At 47.8% G+C, this 18,220-nt stretch overlaps 1 protein-coding gene across 1 annotated transcript; it reads right to left on the bottom strand.

Moving 5' to 3' along the window:
* Positions 1–5,126: 5,126 nt before the first annotated feature.
* On the bottom strand, positions 5,127–18,220 carry EDEM1 (ER degradation enhancing alpha-mannosidase like protein 1). The gene is made up of 12 exons (XM_069027851.1): positions 17,784–18,220; positions 16,999–17,071; positions 15,364–15,467; positions 14,382–14,553; positions 13,087–13,270; positions 12,398–12,572; positions 11,774–11,894; positions 11,192–11,362; positions 10,531–10,604; positions 9,706–9,802; positions 8,813–8,998; positions 5,127–7,910 (listed from the first exon to the last, which is right to left on the bottom strand). The coding sequence occupies exons 1-12, from the start codon at positions 18,161–18,163 to the stop codon at positions 7,821–7,823; spliced, it is 1,827 nt and encodes a 608-aa protein (XP_068883952.1). The 5' UTR covers positions 18,164–18,220; the 3' UTR covers positions 5,127–7,820.

The raw sequence follows: 18,220 nt of genomic DNA, 5'->3' as shown, positions 1-18,220 counted from the left end.
ACCAAGAGAATCTGGAAGGGCAGGTCCTGACCACCTGCAAAGACCTTGTGATAATTACTTGTTAATCACAGTCCCCTGGTTCTCATTATTTCATTGTAAAAACTTCCAACAATTTTCTTCAATTATTATCCCGATTTTTTCCATCCTTCAGACAAATTCTGGCAGCTGAACCTGACTACACTTGGGATTAGAAGCTAAAGAGGAGCTGCTAAAATCACAGTTCCTGCCTGGAAATTAAAAACTGAGAGATGAAAGACACTTCCCTTAAATATTCCCCAACCAAACCTTCAATTAAAAACAACAAAAAAAAGAGGCAGGAACATTGAAAATCCAGGAAAACTTCCCACGAGGTCTGAGCCTCAGCATGGGAGACAAAACATTCCCATTCTTTTCTCTCAAAACCAGCAGCTCCATTTTCCACCTCTCTTCCCAGGTGCAGCACACGTGGATACCAGAGCCCCTCAAGGTGATGTCCTTCAGCATAATTGTCCAGGAAAATTATTATTCTGAGGAAGTTTATGGAATTATTACTGTGTCCAACTTTCCAGCTCAGCTTAGAGATCAATTTGGGTGAACTAATTCCATCTCCCTAATGATTAAACGCTTCATATTAATATAACCCTGAGCAGGCAAGTTCAAGCAGCCTGGCTGGCTTTCATTCCCTGGAATAATTAGATCTTGAGAATCACTTTGTGCCTCCTTGGCTTTCTCTAAATTCATTGTTTCTTAGAAAAAGCTTTCCTGCACCTCCTGTTACCATCTGTCCTAATGGGCAAAGCATGGGGTTGACTCTGCCTTGGAAAACCATGGGTTTACAGGCTAAATCAGCTGGAAAAGCTGGAGAAGCCAGGCAGGGGAACAGCTGGAGCGAATCACTGAGGACACAGCCAGAAATCATGGAATTACAGCTCCTTCCACGCTACAACCAGAAATGTTTTGACACAGAGGGTGAAACACAAACAGAGAACCCCTGGGTTCTTCCAGCATTAAAAACCTCCAAGCTGCCCCTGCAGGAGAATTCCCTGAGCTTTCCTCACAGCGAATCCCAGTGGAATCCCTGGGCAGGAGGAAGGCAAGGCAACGGCAGGAAACAAAGCAGGAGCCTGGTTTATGGTTTTATCCCACCCCTCCTGGAACACAGGAGGCAGCACAGCTCCATCCACTGCTCACAACTTGTTGGGACCAAAATAATGGTGGAGCAGAGAATCCAGAGGAGGGAGGGGATGGATGCATCCAAACGGAGCAAACTCCCCAGAAGGGTGTTCTCCTCCAGCACTTTGGGATCGAGGCAGGCTGTGTCCCACCGGGGCCTGCAGCTGCCCCAGGCTTCCCAGCCCGGGGGTGGAACCAGTTCTTCATCTGCAGAGAAGATTTTTTAATGTGGAAACAGGTGTGGGGTGTACGAGACCGGAGCTTTTTAATAACAATAACAACACAAAATGCCTGGAACAAATGGCTTTTGCTGCTGCTGCATTTGTTGTGCAGGCAGAGCTGTCCCCAATTAGATAATAGGGGATTTCTTGGCTCACACCAAGCAATTCAGAAGAAAGAGCCTCGTTATTGATGGGACAAACCACGCAAAGCAACAGAGTTTAATAAAGCAGAGAAGTATCAAAGAGAGGAAGGTTTTAATTCTTAATAAGTAGATCCATGGGTTTCATTAACCAGCGTTCAAAGGGGCTTTTTAAGGGTTGCTTTTATTACCTAATTAATTAAAGCCTGACCAATAAGATAGATTAATCCAATGCAATTGCATCTTGTATTAATAGCAATACTAATTAATCACCGAGCTGAAGCATTCCTCTGCACTGAGGAGAAATCATTCCAGGCTAAAGCTGGAGAGAAAGCTGGAATAGAAAGGAGAAGGATGGGCTGAGCGTGGTTTTGTCCCCCAAAATGTGATTTTGATGATCATGGCCAGTCCAGCTGACAGAGTGCAGGAATAAAATTAAAATAATGAGTTAAACATTTTTAATGGTATTTCTGAGGTTTTCAATGTACCTTTTAGACCCCCTTGATGGATCCATCCTTGCTCTGCCCCTGTGTTCCATCTGCACTTTCCCAGGATGAGGAGGCCATGGATAAAACAGGACTGGGACACAGGGGATTATCCCCAAATCTCTGTGACCTCCATTCACACCCCAAAGGCCTGAATTCCAGGGAATCTCAGATCTGACATCAGACCTCCTCTCCTTCTCTTTATCACACATTCCCAGCCAGGAGAAAAATGAAAGGGAAAAAAAGAAGGAAAAAAGGAAAGGAAATTAGGAAAGAATGGAAGAAAAGAAGGGAGAGAAGAAGGGAGGAAAAAGCAGGAAAATAACGCAAAGGGAAAAAGAAGGAAAATAAAGCAAAGGAAAAAAGAAAAAAAAAAAAGAAAAAAAAAAAACCAAACAGCCCCAACTCTGTTGAATCTGATTTTTCTGCCACCAAATTATGGATCATTATCCTTCCTACCCTCCACCAGCTCCCCCAGGTCCTGGCTCTGCCGTGGTGTATCCGTGCACTCAGCTGCAGGGAGGGAAGCAAAAGGAAAGGAGAGGGAATAATTTGCACATAAATATTAAAAAAAGAGAATCTGTAGCTCCCACATAATTTGTTTTCTCATTAAGCAGCGTCTGCGAGCACGGGGATATTTGATCTATTAAAAATGCTTATTTAAATACTCCTTCTAGAGTTAATTTTTCCTCCTGAAGGCTGCTGTAAAAAATCCCTCTCCTCTGGAACAGAGGAGGGGGAAAAGCAGTGTTCTTTCACGAGTTTTGTATTCCATGTGAAGTTAACAAAACACAGCTCTGTGACAGAACCACACTGCTGTCACACCACGAGGATGATGATTCATGGAGCTCTCCAAGAGCTATTCATGTTAGCAATGACTTAGCCCAAATGAACATTATAAATAATTAACAGTATGCAGATTGCCATTATTGGAAAGCCTCTGGGCCTTACCCAGCGAGTAATTTCAATTATTCAAAAGTATTAATAAACTGAAATTTTTTTTTCCATTTAATTTGTCTGGGGGTTTTTTGTGTTTTTAGAGCACCTGCCTCCAGTGTGGAAAAGCCAAGGGAGCTCTCCCTACGATCTCCAAAAGCCAAGGGAATTCTCCCCACTACCTCCGAATTCCAGGGAGTGCTCCCCACAATCTCTGCTCTCCCCAGGGCAGGGGGGCACTGGGGCACTCCCAGTCCCACCAGTTGCTCCCCATGGAGACGGGTGCTCCTTCCTGGACCCACTAAATCCACCCCTGATCACCAAGGCTGGACTGGGGCTGCTCCCAGCTCTCCCAGTTCTCCCAGTCCCCAGGGCAGTTCCCACCTGTGGCTTGTGCAGGAGGTCAGAGCATCCTCACCAGCTGAGGACTGCGCCATACCAGTGCCTTTCCCCCCTTATCAGCATCACCTAAATGGAAAATAACTTCCCAGGGTTGCTGTTGGAAGAACCAGTCCTGCTGCCTCCCCCTGGAAACTGGGAGTGACCAGCTCTGGCCACTGGAATGCTCCGCCGGGGCTGGAGCAGCTCCCCGGAGCTGTTCTTGCACAGCCGAGCAGAACTAAGGCAACAGAAATCCCAGATCTTTGGGGGCGAAAAGGCGCTTTTCAGTAAAATGGTTCCAAACCAATGGCCTCTCATCAGCGTGGGGACAACGAGGGACAAACGAGGCTGAAGGGGCACAAAGCAGCTCCCAGGGAAGGTTTGCTGAGGTCTTTTAGGCGAATAAAGCACTCAAGAGGCGATCAGTGGCACAAAATCCCTCCCTGAAAGCAGTTCCACGGCCGGATAAAGGTAAACATCTCTAGGAGTGAGAAGTGCCATTTCCCCTCTCCCACTCGGTGACCCTTGGCAGCTCCCCGGACAGGGATAATCCCGCATTTTCCCCGGGAAGCTGTAAAGCTGCTTCTGCCAGCGCTCCGCCCTGGGACACCGAGCTCTCTGCGCTGCTGTGGCACAGCCAAACCTCAGCCGCGGCACAAGGGAGGGCTCTGCTGGAAGCAAACCGGAGCTACAGCAGCACAGACCTCTGCTCTGCTCTAAAACCCAGTCAGTCCGATGCATTTTACCCCCAAACAGTGAGGTTTTGTGCGCATTTTTGGATTTTACATCTTGTGTCACAAACGATCTTGCTACACTCCAATCTCTCAGGACAGCAACAATGGCAGAGTGGCTTTTTTGAGGTAATTTGTTAATTGTGGGCTGGAAAAGCTGCAGTCAAAGCACTCAGTCCCACTTCAGAGCTGACCAACCCTCTGGGAGCAGATAAGGCAGCAAGACAAGATAAGGGATGACAGTAAACAGCAGCTCAGGGCAGTGACTCCACTGGTAAATGTGCAACCACTGTGAAAACATCAGAGCTGGGGTGCTTGCCCCAAAATCAGGATTTCAGCCCCTTTACACTCACTTTGGAACTGACACTTAGAAGTCTGAATGCAACAAAAGTAACAAAAGGCAAAGATCTCATTATCCAAAAACCCAGAGGAACTTTAAAACCACTGCAAAATTGCCATCAGTGATGTTCAACAGACATTTCCTTGGAACGTGGAGTTTGATCAGGAGATACAGCAAACGTCCTGTCAGCTCCAGCAGTCTCTGAACCAGGACTACAAACCAGGAAACAACACAAGAGATAATGCCAATCAGAGAGAAAACAAACCCAGGAGGAAAAGGCAGCAAAAGAGAACCCATAAATCAAAGTGATGGCCAGACAGTGAATTTCCACGTTCCTGTTCTCAAACCCAGCATGAGCTGTTTCCCAGGGTGGTTATCCACAGGCTGGAGAGAGCCCAGCAAGGCTCTTGGTGCAGAATTCCCACCTGAACCAGGTGCTTCACGGACTGATTGGACAAAGGATTGGGAATCACAGCAGGGAGGTCAGGACCTGCTCACGAGGCTGGGTGCTGCCACACTTCATTTATCCCACATCACTCCCTGCTCTCAGCTGCCCCCAAATCCTCATGGGCAGAAAGGGGAACAGGGGGAGAAGAAAGAGCCCTGTTGTTTTGGGGTGGGTTTACTGCCCTGCAGGAAGGAACCATCCCAGCTCTAACCAGGTGAAATCCCAGTGCACAGAAGGTGCAGGGAGATCCCCTGCAAGCCTTGCAAGAACCACCCTACAAGACAAACACACATCAGAGTAGTCAAACACGCTACTTTTTAATGTGGATCTGCAAAATGCAAGCCAAGTGTTGAAAATTCAGGACATTTCATGCAAGCACATTTGGTCCTCTTCCAAGTTTCCCTCCTCAGTTAAATACTTCCTGGATAAATAACAATTGAGCATACATGGCACTTTTAGTTAGGAAAACTTGATATTGCACATGATACCAAGAAATACAAGAGTCTATTTCAGCAAGTGATTCCAGCACTGTTATCAGTTCCATTTTGATGCCATTGACTTGTACAAAAGCTCTCATTTTAGTGCGTTAACAGGAGCCCTGTCCTTACAGAGTAAAAATGCATCCAAGCAGTTTTAGAGCAAAGAGGGAGAAAAGTTGGCTCTTGAAGGAACACAGAGTCTTTTACCACCAGCTTCCTTGAGGATAAAGAGCATTTCTGTGGAAAGATGACTGTCACATCACCTGGCAACAGAAATTCCAAAGCAATTCCCAAGGGAAGCTGACCATGTTTGGCTGGAAGCTGCAATTCCTGGCTGGGCTGCTCCCATTCTCAGCCACCTTTCACTATTCCTGGCAAAAACAAGGAAAAAAGGATGGCAGAATTGTTCTGCAACTTTCTCACAGTCGTGGAATTCTCTCTGGAAAACTTTGGAATGGATTCTGTGCATGATCCTGGGCTGGGACCCTCCCCTGGGTTCAGGAGTTCAGAAGGCACAAACACACAGTGGTGAGTGTGACACATTCAGGGAGCTAAACTGGGAGTCAGGGACAAACCAGGACCAGAAGCCACCACCACACTTTGGGTGTGTCTGTCCTGGTGTCCTGTTCCTTCCTGTGTCCTGTCCATCCCAGCACTGCCACTCTGAGTTTACACAGCCAGGGTGGGATGCTGCGCTGGGCTCCCACCCCACCACTTCTCATTCCAGAGCTGGGTGAGCCCTGCTGGCCCAGGAGCAGCATTTCAGAGCCCAGATCCCTGGGCCTCCTGGGTGAGCAGAGGTCCCCCCTGCCTTTGTCCATCCTCCTGCCCTTCCTCACCCTGTACTGGCTGGGAAGCACAGCCTGAACCTCTCCCAACACCTCTCTGCATCACACCACCCTGAATTCCTGTTTTCCTTTAAACAGGCGACTCAGACACTCCAATAATACATTAACAAAGCCAATTCTACAGGAGCTGGAATCACCAGCTGCTTCAAACACCAAGGCAACCCATTCTACTGCAAAAATTTGGGAAATTTTAACCTATTTCCCTCTCCCCCCTCCAACCCTTCAGCCCTTCAAACACACACACTAAGACCAAGAAGACTTGATGATTTTTTTTTTTTTTGCCTGAACGTAAGATTCAACTATCATGGAACAGAAGATCTATAACAAAGTCCCTGAGATGCATCTGTACATTAAAAGATTTCAACAATAACCTCTCCAGCACAAACTTCGTATTTATTAGAAATGTTTTGAGTTGCAACACATGGTTTATGAAAACCAATGTTGTTCTAAGAAGGTGAAAATACAGCAGATCAAGTTGCCCTGGTATTTAAGCCTCAATTTAAAAGTCATTAACCCAAAAATAACATTTTACTATTTCAACTGTAGTCAAAAGTTAGAAGTATATAAGCAACGGGGAACCACTGGAAAAAAAAAACAACCCCAACTTGTTATATTTAAGAATGTTGTTTTGGCCTCAGTTTGTTGTCATCCCTCAAGCCCTTAACTGCTTTCTTCCCAAAAGTTCATAGACAGATATTCTTCCAGGATCTTAAAAGACAAAAAAGGGAAATCATCTCTTTTTAAGTGACTTTGGGCTCCACTGTATTTTGCAACCAGCTCATCTAAAATACTTTTCCATCTTCCCAAGGAAGCTCAGTTTTCCCTGCTAGTGAAGAGAACTTAAGGCACTAACACACGAATCCTGTCAGGAATGTGGAACAGTTTGTTCTTCGTGTACTGTGACACCAGTTCTTAGCAGCATCTCTCCTGAAAAGGCACTAAAACATGGCAAACAAGGAAACTTTGGGAACTTCTGCCTGAGTGGCTCTGCAATTCCCCCTTCCCTCCCCCCATTCCCTTCCAAAAAGGCACCTGGATTGGTTTGATCACTGGTTTCTGCAGCTACAGGCTCTCACAACCCTGCCTGTTCTATCAGCTGTGTGTGTGAGGGATATCAGACTCTACCAACAGCTTTTACACCACCAGGAGTGAGTTATCTTTCCAAGAGTAGATAGAGCAGTTTTGTTTCAGCAAACCCAGTGGGTTCCTACCTGAGTAGACCTTAAGGTTGTGTATTGCTAGTCAGAAAAATTCAATAATTCAACTTGGTGTAAAAAATTGCACTTTCCCCCTCCTTCCCCAAGCCAAGATCACTTCAAATTAAAAACCAGACCCTTCTCTAGAGGGACATTTGTAACACAGCCACAAAGAGGTAGCTAAGTGGCACAGGCCAATTTGCCTTCTTTTTCTTTTAAAACATATTCAGCCTTCATTTGCAAGAACATTTTTCATAGGAAGTCCTGAAACAAGAGCTGTGTGTTCGGGTGGCACAGGAGGTTACCCCAGCTCGGAGCACTGAGCTCCATCTCCTTTGTGTCCATGGCTGACCACAGGCCCAGGGGACACCTGGGGCACTCAGCCTGTGCAGGGAGCAGCTGAAGGGGGAGAAATGTCTGCAGAGGAATCCCAGGCTCCTCCAAAGTTTCCCTGGAGAGTCCCTCAGATCAGTCCCACCATCCTGTCGATCTGTCTCATGTAGTTGCTCTTCAGGGGCAGCAGGTACCTCCTCTCATCAGGGACTCTGTTACACTGTTAAGAAAATTTAAATATTTTTAAAATCTCAAATCCAAACCCAGGCAATCCCATCCCTCTGCAATCCTTTCAGATCCTCCCAGTACAGAAAATTGTATCAAATAACACTTTTTATCCCAAGTTTCCCTCATTCTTTGCAGACTTCCCCACAAATCCCATAAATGAGCAGCAAGTGTTTCCTCAGTGCAGGCTGCAGCTTCCAAACATACAGCACAGCTTGTTGTGCAACTGAGATTTCCTTCACTATGACAACTGTGAATGTCTAAAATAATGCTCTTTTTCTGGAGCTTTGGGGGGAGGAGGGAAGGAACCACACCAGAACCTACCAGCAGAGGTTTAAAAACATTGTTCTGTAACTGCTCTAGTGGAAGGTGTCCCTGCCCATGGGGGTGGAATGAGATGACCTTCAAAGTCCTTTCAAATCAAACCATTCTGTGATTCTCTGATTAAAACCAGATCTGTTTTGGTTGGTGATGGGCACTGGAGCTCACAGCTCTGGGCTCAGTTGAGGCCTTGCTAAGAAAGGTCCCCTTTACACCCCCAAAACCACCCTGAGGAAGACAAAGCTTGGTTTAAATGACCCTCTGCTTCTCCCTCTCCTCCCGACAGCAGCACTGCAGAGTTTTAAGGGCAAAGGGGAAGGGAAAAATAACTGGAAATAAATTAACAAAGAACAAAAAATTTGCTGCAAAATACTTCAAAGGGGACAGATTTCACTCTCACCACAATCCCTCACATGATCCCTTTTTTGCTGCTGCTGCAAGTGCTTTTCACGGGAGCTTCTCAGATATTTAACATTCCTAAAGGAAATTGTCTACGGTACCACTTCCAAATGGCTCTTTTTGTCCTGCCTGCCCCTCCTCCATCCCCAAGGCAGGAGCAACCTGTGCCTTCCTTACGTTGGAGCTGAAGTTGGCTGCCTTCAGCTCGGTGGGTTTGGTTTTCTCGGCGCTGTCCTCCTCTCCAGGGAGGATGTCTTCCCACAGCGAGTTCCGGAAACGCTCGTCCACAGACACGATGTGGCCCTCAGTAGTAAACATGAACTTATTCCCAGATTTATGCACTGGATTCTCTTCATCAAACAACTGAACGAGAGATGGGAGAGACAGTCATTGTTGGTGTGCAGCACCCTTCATCTCCGAGGAGTTGCAAACAGGTACTCAGGCGTTGAAGGATCACACAAAAATACCTTTTAGTGCTAAATAATGCTGGAGCAAATGGAAATAAATCGTCTTAATGCAAGGGATTGATCTGAGCAGTTAGAAGAGGAGAGCAGAAGGAAAACTTTGCACACAACTTGAAGTGCCCTTATTTTCTAAGCTGCTCTGTGAGGCATTTCTAGGCTGGCACCCACTCAGTCATAGATTTATTTGGTTTTCTGCACTAAGGGAGATTGAGAGCAGGGGCTTAGGCAATGCTTTCTCCTGGGAGTGCCAAAGCCCGGTGGGGAGAAAGCAGAGGCTGCTCCAGGCAGGAGGGCTACAAGCAGCAGTTAGCTCAGAGCTGAGCAGCAGCTTCCTCCAGTCCTGTCCCCTCTCCTTTCCAGCACTCCAGGTTCAGGAGCCACAGCTGGGCAGCTGCCCAACCTCAGAGACTGGGGTGAGCTCAAAGCAGAGGAGCACAGCCTGAATCCCTCCCATACACAAGCCCTAGAGCCCAGCAGGTTGTAATTAATGATGTCCTGCCCCCAACCCAACCTAGTTTAATTAATAATCAATAATCAATAGCCTCCCACCTCCTCACTCTAGCATGTCTGTGCACAGTATCTTGGCAATGAGGAACACACACGTACCAGGTACAAGTATTTACAGGTTTCACTGAGAAAAAAGCTCTCCATTCGATCCTCCTTCGTCTTCTCCACCACGTGGTGCAACGTGGCATAGCCACACCTGCAACATGGAACAGTGGTTTGGCTTTAATTCCCAGCTGTCCTGCTCCCAAACTGCTCCCCAGATATTCCTTTACTCCAGACCATTCCAACTGCCAGGGGTGAAGTTCAAAGGGAACAATTGTGTTGTGCAAGCACTCATTGCTTATTGGTTCTGGGGTCCTGAGGGGTCTGTGATCACCTGAACCCCACTCAGCTGCAATGCTTGACCTGGCCAATCATTACACATTTGTTACAAAATGAGTCAGTTAATAATAAGGAATAAAAATTCACTGTCTTCACTCTGAGTCTTGCAAGAAGTTCAGCTACTCAGTATTAAAGTCAGGATTCACTGCTGCTGTCCTGAACTAGAAGCTGATATGCAACAGCTTCTGGCTTAGGGGGCATCCCTCAGTTCAGCTAAACACCACGAGGTGAGAAACAGTCTTGCAGGATCCCTAGGAAAAATCCCAACTACTATTTTCAGCAGCTTTTAGCAGCTGATCATCAACAATGCATTTTGAAAGGCAGTTACAAAATTCTGAAGGTACGAAGTTGCCACTGGACTGTAATTTCATTTTCAGATGGGAAAGAAAGAAGTGCTCAGTAAGTAAATCACCAGTTGTGGCTTTCAGGGAGGGTTGGGTTTTCTGGTTTACCTACATGTGGCAGACTGGATTCTATATAATATTTGTATAATAAAATGTAGGTATATAGCACTGAGAGAAGAAAAAAACATTGAAGACTGACTTTGCTTTTGTATATTTTTCCAAACTCTGCAGAATATCCATTCCCACATGAAGGTAAAATGGGTTCTTTGTGGCCTAAATAAGGAAGACAGACAAGAGTTAGAGTCAGCAATTCTGAAATCTTGTAAAAATAACACAACAAAGGCCTATTGGTACCAGAGTCTTGTGTATCACACAGCAAATTTATCTTTATAGGAGCATGACTTGGATTAGCCTGTGCAAGCTTCTCACATTTGCTTTAGTGCAAATCCTAAACCTGCAGTAAATCCAAACTCTCTGATACCTTCCTTGTAGGCAGACAGTTATTTTAGTTTATTGTATGTGTGCCTGAACAGTGTTGCAAGGAAAGCTGTTATATTTACTTCAACAATTTTGGTTAAGCAGTCACAAGTCTCTGCCTTGCAAAAATCTGCCAGCACCTTTTAGGAAAGGTTGTTTAGTGCTGTTTTTGCCTGCCTTAGAAAAAAGGCTTTTTTTGAAGCAATCAGCAGAGCAACAACATTGCACAACACCGCAGTGCCTGCCCAGAGACCTCCACATGCCAACAGGCAGCTCCAGGGCTGCCAAACTTCAGCTGGCCAGAGGTCAGGGGGGGAAAAATGACCTTCTGAACAAAACCATTTTGGCCAAGCCACGGTTTGTAACTCAGAGAAGTGAAATACCTGATAAAGAAGATATGTGGACTCCACCAGCTCCGGCCTCAGTGGATAGAAGGGAACGTCTGGGGCCTGCAGCTGCCAGTTGTACCTCTCTGGGAGAGCTCCATAGCGTTTCCATATGGCATAATAGAAGGCATGGAGACAAATGGCATCTTCCACATCTCCTATCAGCACCTGGGCACAACAGCAGCCAGAGACACGCACACTTAATGCTGCAAGCCAGCAAAGATGAGAACGTGGCATCAAACACAACTCTCCCCTCATAAAACACACACAAAATAACCCCCCCAAAAAAGTACTAATGTATTCATTCTTTGCAGCAAAAGCTTTAGCAGAGCTCAGCCTCACAGCACAGAATACAAATCTGAGGTTAAAAGAGGGAAATTGAGAGTCTCTCAGATCCAGCAGGGAGCAGGCCAGGCCTCCCCACACTGTTGAGTTAATGCAGAGCTGAACCGAACTCTTATCAGAGCTACCAGATGCAAACCCACAGGTGGGAGCTCAGCTCAGAACTGCTCAGACTCATTCCCAGCCCAGGAGTAGGATGAGCCTTTCTCCTTGGCCTTTAGCAGCAGGAAAGTTTACCTGCAGTCCAGGGAAAAAGGCCTGCAGAGAGTCGATCCAGGTGTTCATCAGCTGGCCCGTGTACATGTTCACGTTCACGTACAGGGGAGGGTCACCTTCTCCTTCATTGCAGGCCTCTCGACTGCCAGGGAACAAGAGCAACATGGAAATGCCTCTGCTTGAGGAGAGCACAGTGCACTGCCACCAGCAAAGGCAAGGAGCCACTGCTTTGCTGTGCTGGGCTGATTTTGAAAGGAACCAAAACATCGGTCATGCTCTCAGAGAAGTTAATTCATAAAGGGATGTATCCTATCTTAGAGCTCTGCCAGCAGAATCTCTACCAGAAAGTCATGCTAGGCAAGATCAGGCCTTCAGAAGAACAAAGCAGCCAATTTAATACATTTCCTTTGCAGTGCCAGACTTTTCTCAGCCTTAATATTTATAAATGGGACAGGAACCAGCTTGGTTTCTCTGCACCCGATCGGTTGCTGAGGAGTGAGGGGACTACCACGAAAATGAGATTTTGCTTCTTAAAGTAAAGAGAACACAGATTTTCTGGGGCATGACACAAAGCACTATAAACAGTGTTTCATCTTGCTGGAGGATTCACTGCTCCAGGAATTGATGCTGACACGAATCACATACCCTCTCCTCAAGTGGTTCTGAATGTTCTGATAGGCAGCGTTGAACATCTCCAGGTCTTCCTTTTCCCCAAAGAGGATGTAAGACTTCAGCAGGTACTCATAGAACGAATCTGACCCTGCTCCCAGTCCACTCTGCTTTCCAACCCAGTGACCAGTCTGGATGTTCACAACATTTCCTTTCAGAACAAACAAAAAGTTTAGTCTGAGGCTGCTGAGTACATCAGAGAAAACCAATCCAGTCAAGACTTGGGGGGAATATTACACAGTCAGAAATTCCCAAGGAGGAAGAATCAAAGATTAACATCAGATAAAGTGTTACAGTGGTGGATTCAGCTGAGGAACACCCACACACATGCAGTTATTTTAAGTACTTTTAGTCATCTGCCAATCTGAATTACATTAATGGGGACACAAATCAGGGCCTTCAGTTCCATCTCCCAGTTTTGTGAAAAATTCTATTTGAAATGTGTGTGCCCTAAGGAGTCATTCAGAGACTCCATTTTTCTTACAAACCCCCACAGTGCCATTTGTTCAACACAGCCCCTGGGCACACAAGGAGAAAGTGACTGAACAGCTACAGATGGTGCAGAAGGACAAAGTTTAGGACACATGAAGGAACTGCAGGCTGCTGGCACAGCCTGAGGCAGGCTGAACGTGGAGCCAGTGGACACAGCAGCCCCCAGACATTACCCAGCAGTCCAGTGTTATTGCTCCTGAGGCTCCACAGGGCCTTCACAGCTCTCCTGGCCACCCATTCGAACGTGGAGTCACCAAGCAGCCTGCTGAGGATGCCAAACTCCACCAGCAAGGATCCAGCTCCTGCTGTGCAGGTTTCATTGTGGCTGTCTGGAGGAACCCCCTTCTTCAGGTTCACCTGTGAACAGCGACAGTGCCAACAGGGACAGGCAGGCTGGCCCTCAGCCAGCTGTGCTCACAGCTGCACCCTCACACTTAGGAACAAGCCTCTTTGGTAGTTTTTGCACAATATGCAGCATGGAATGTGCACAGAGAGAGAAAACCAGCCCATTGCTGCTTGGAAAGCTTTCCTGTAGAATTCCTGAAATTCTTCTTCATAGCTTTATAGCATCATGCTTAAAGTGGGCAATCCTATTTTTTCTCTTGTACTTGCTAAGCCTTGCAAACTCCACTCCACTTTTTCATGCTTTCCCCTAAACATTCAGGCTTCTCCTTCTTTGCTGCCCCTCAGTTGGTGCTCTTGAAACCAAAAGCTTCCTTAGTGGATGCTCCTCCCCTTCCCCACAGAACACAGTGCTGAAGGGAAGTTACACCGCCCTCATCTGCTTTACCAGGCCCTGAACAGAAGTGAAAATTCATGTTTCTAAAGCCTGACAGGTCTGGAGGAAAAGCAGTGCTGCTGTCTCCAGAAATTAAGAGCAGCCAGGCAAGAGCTAATTACAGTTTTGCAGTTTAGGGTTGTTCCAGTAGAAGTGACAGCCTTCTCCTTGCCAACTGCATCTGCTTAAAACAAGAGGCTGCAGCATCCAAGAATCCCAAAGTATTGAGTACCCACTGAGCAGCACTCAGGAAAATTATAAGTTCCAAGCCCAGTATGATAAATATTTCAGAAGAGTTTTATTCCAATACAATTGTTTTAGTAGCAAGTCACCAATAAAGTCACTTTCCTCAGCTATTTGCCTTTACAGTATTTCTTGTTAATGCCAGTACTGTTTGCTGCTGTGTGACACGGGGCAGCCAAACAGCACAGAACCAAATGACTCCTGACCCACAGGGAACAATAAACACAGTGAAAAATCAGCCCAGGGAAAACATTTACTAGACAGAAGGAGCAACTTGCATTGCCTATGTCACCAAAACTTAGGGCAGTTTCCCCTGTGTCATTTTATAGTAACTTAGAGCAGGCTCAATACCCCAAGTGCACATAAAAGGGCACAAAATTTAAGTTGTAGGACAGGTGAAAAACTGCTTTGAGTCTGTTTCCCCCCAGGGCTGCTGTGTCCACTCACCCGAGGATAGGGAATGCCAGTTTTGGTGTTCTCAAAGGCTGGGAGCAGCCTCACTGCCAGGTCATGAGCCAAATGCAACAGCTCATTGTCATAATCCTTAATGGTCATGTCACCAAAGGGCTGCTTGGTGTCTGTGATTATGATGTGGGCAGACAGCAGGCTTCCCAAAACCCTGTGGGAAAAGGAAAATTCAGGTTTTCAGTCTGTTCTGAACCTCATTCGTCACCTAAACACCTTACTGGTGTCATGTCTGTCAGAATTATTACTTTGTGCTCCTTACAGGCACTACAGAAAATGATCCATGGTGGGTTTTCCCCCACCAGTAGTGAAAATACGTAGAAGTCATGCTGTTAGCCACAGTGTACCAAAACCTGGTTCTGCAAAATTTACCTAACCCAGGAGTTCTTGTAACAAGGCTATTTAGGAGTGAGCAGCTCCTTGGCCCTGCAAATGGCAGGAAGGGTGTTACATAAACTTAGTACTCAGCAAAAAGAGTGCCTAGCCAAGTGAAGCAGGAATAAACACTGTTTGAGACACTCAGAAAATGAAACCTTTTAAAATCAGACAGCATCTAAACCCATTTCCAAGACAGATGGGTCTGTTTTGCATCTAAAACGAAAGTGAGCAGGAGTCCACGAAAGAAAAACAGACCCGGGAAAAGCTGTCCCAGGGTTGTTTGTTGTGCACAGATCTGAGTCTCTGCTGCAAGAGCAACAACAAAAAAGCAGAGTCTGCAAGCACAGAGACAACCACTGACTCACTGCTCCAGGGCACACAGCACTGATTAAAATAGTTTCCAATATGAAAGGATGGAAGATTTTCATAGAAGATTAAGAAACAGCTTACTTGAGGAACAATTATGGACTAAAGCCTGCCAAAGACCTCATAATCAATGATTTCAATTACATACATTATTTGAATTACATACACCAGGTCTTTAACCTTGTTACTGCTTTAAAGACAGAAACTCAGCACCACATACCTGATTGTTGCCTCAAAAACTTGGACTGTTGAGTCTTTGTCAAACGAAACTGTGTCAATCACCAACTTCACTGCCTTCTGGAATTCAGAGGAGTTTCCCATCACCTTTTACAGAAAAACAAAGCTATTTTGTACAATTGCTGCTTGGGGAAGAGGGCTGGAGAAGAGAATGGCAAGTTCACATCTTAGACCAGCAGTCAGATTTAGCACACTGAGTGTTCAAACTGCCTGAACTATTGATCCAAGAGTTAAGTTTAGCTTAATGCATAACATAACTTGCAGAACAATGAAGTCTGATTTGATATTTATTTGACCAAAGGCAAGTCCGTCCTTTCAGGTTCCTGACCCAACACTGCACATCCAAGGGTTCCCTTGTGCCTGCTTCCTACAGGTCTAACCTAGGAAGTGATTTCCACTGCATCCAGAGACAGATGTAAATTCAGCCTGAGCTTTAAGGGAGCAGCAATGTGGAATGAAAACACAGGTTCCTGCTTGCCTGAGTTCATGAAAACACTTGGTTTACAGGGACCATACCTAGATTTTTAACCAAAGCACCAGGTGCCAGCTCTCCCCATTACCAGACCCAGTGGGGAAGCCCCACATGTTTGATCGGAGCAATGAGGAGCAGAACAGGCTTCCCCCATGCAGCAGCTTCTCAAACACAAGAGACTTGAGCAACTAGAAGCTTTATATTTGAGAAAAGAACTTAGGCACTGCCCCACAGGTGGTGGAGGACAGAAAGACACCATTATCAGCCACACAGCTGATCACAGATCCCAAACTTCTCTTTCAGTAAAACCCAACATTTCCCCCACTTCTGCTTTCAGTTCTGCTCCGAGCTGCCCTGCTCAAGCAGCTCCTCCACTACTGCAGTCCCAGGGTAGAATGGGAAGGGTTTGATATCCCAAAGTGCACAAAGCACCTTCTGCACCAGAGGAGATACACATCCCCCATGGCTCCAGCACACCAGTGAGCGCCGACACTCCAGAAGGCACAAACCTGCCCTGGCTGCACAGGTGAGACTAATGAAACCTACTGGGGTCACTGAATATGCCCAGGGAGGGGGCTCTTCCTCATGACCCCAGACCCTGGTACTACCAACACAAAACTGAGCTGCTCCTCACATTATCTTCCAGTTTTATCAGAAATGCAGGGGACAAGCAGCTTTATAGGTTTTGCCCTCCTTCCTTTCACCACTCTTCACACAGATCTGTGTGTCTGTCAGGCCCTCTCTGCCAAGTGAAACAACCAGAGCTCTTCCAGTTATTGTGTACATGAGGAGCCCTCCTCCTGATGGAGCTCTCAGCAACTCACAGCAGTCCCAGTTCAAATCCACCCATCCTGAGCACCAGAACAACGGCATATCCCAAAAGACATCTCATCTGAACCTTGGGGAGGAGCTTCAAAATTTCCTGTCTCCTCTGGAAATCTCTGCTGACACATCTCCAGCTACTCTCATTCTCTTACCCCTGTATGACACTGCTGGTTTGTGATCCAGCTGTTAACTTGTGATCCAGCTATTTGCCACCACGCACCCAGCCACGCCTTGGGGAGCACCTCCAGCCAGGGCAGTCCCTGGGGCGACCAGGGCAGGTCCCAGGGTGACCAGGGCAGTGTCCTCACCCCAAGGACTCACCGCCAGCGTGTCCAGCGCGTCGATCAGCGTCAGGGAGTAGTTCCCCAGCACATCATTGATGTTCAGGTTGGAGCTGGAAGAGAAGAATCACAGAATCGTTAGGGTTGGAAGAGATCTGTGCAGATCATCCAGTCCAATCCCCTGCCCAGGCAGGGTCACCTGGAGCAGGTGACACAGGAATGTGTCCAGGTGGGTTTGGAATGTCTCCAGGGGGGAAGGCTCCATGACTCCTTGGGCAGCTGTTCCACGGCTCTGCCCCACCATGGAAAAAAGTTCATTCCAGTACCTGAAGGGAGACTACAAGAAATATGGAGGGGACTGGAGTGACAGGACAAGAGGAAACGGCTTCAAACTTAAGGGGAGTAGGTTGACATTGGATATTAGCAGGAAATTGTTCCCTGGGAGGGTGGGCAGGCCCTAGCACAGGGTGCCCAGAGCAGCTGTGGCTGCCCCTGGATCCCTGGAAATGTCCAAGGCCAGGCTGGACGGCGCTTGGAGCAGCCTGGGACAGTGGGAGGTGTCCCTGCCATGGCAGGGGTGGCACTGGGTGGGCTTTAAGGTCCCTTCCCACCCGAACCATCCCGTGATTCATACAGAGGTGGAACTTCTTGTATTTTAGCTTATGGCCATTACCAACTGCCCTGTCGCAGGGCAGCACTGGGAGGAGGCTGGGCCCAGCCTGGCCGCCTGGGAGACACTCACGGAGCGGTGCCAGCCCCGCGCCCCGAGCCCACCCCGGCATCCCACGGACATGCCCACGGCCCCGATCCCCCGGCCGCACTCACGGGTCGCGGCGGTCGGGCCCGCGGCCGCGACAGTGCAGAGGGTCGAGCTCGTCGCGGGGGAAGGCGTGCTCCATGTAGCTGTCGTAGCCGAACACGAACATGCCCCGGGCCGCGTCCCGCAGCCGCGCCCGCAGCTGCGGCGGGAAGGCGCCGCTGTAGCGCCGCTCGTACTCATCGCCGCCCGCCGCCGCGCCCCACAGCCGGGCCTCGCGGCCCGCAGAGCCCACGGGCGGGCCGGGCAGCGCGGGCGGCCGCGGGCCGGGGCAGGGCAGGCGCGGGTGCAGGCAGAGCCCGCGGGCCAGCGCGGGCAGCAGCGTCAGCAGCGCCTGCAGCCCCAGCCGCAGCAGCAGCAGCCCCAGCACCACCGACCGCCATCGCATGGCCGCCCGCGCATAGCGCAGCGGCGCCGCCCGCGCCCTGCCGCGGCCCCTTTAAGA

The sequence above is a fragment of the Aphelocoma coerulescens genome, chromosome 12 (genome assembly GCF_041296385.1).
Source record: "Aphelocoma coerulescens isolate FSJ_1873_10779 chromosome 12, UR_Acoe_1.0, whole genome shotgun sequence".
Lineage (NCBI taxonomy): Eukaryota > Metazoa > Chordata > Aves > Passeriformes > Corvidae > Aphelocoma > Aphelocoma coerulescens.
Note: the sequence above shows the minus strand (reverse complement) of the source record. Positions and strands in the feature narration are given on the sequence as shown.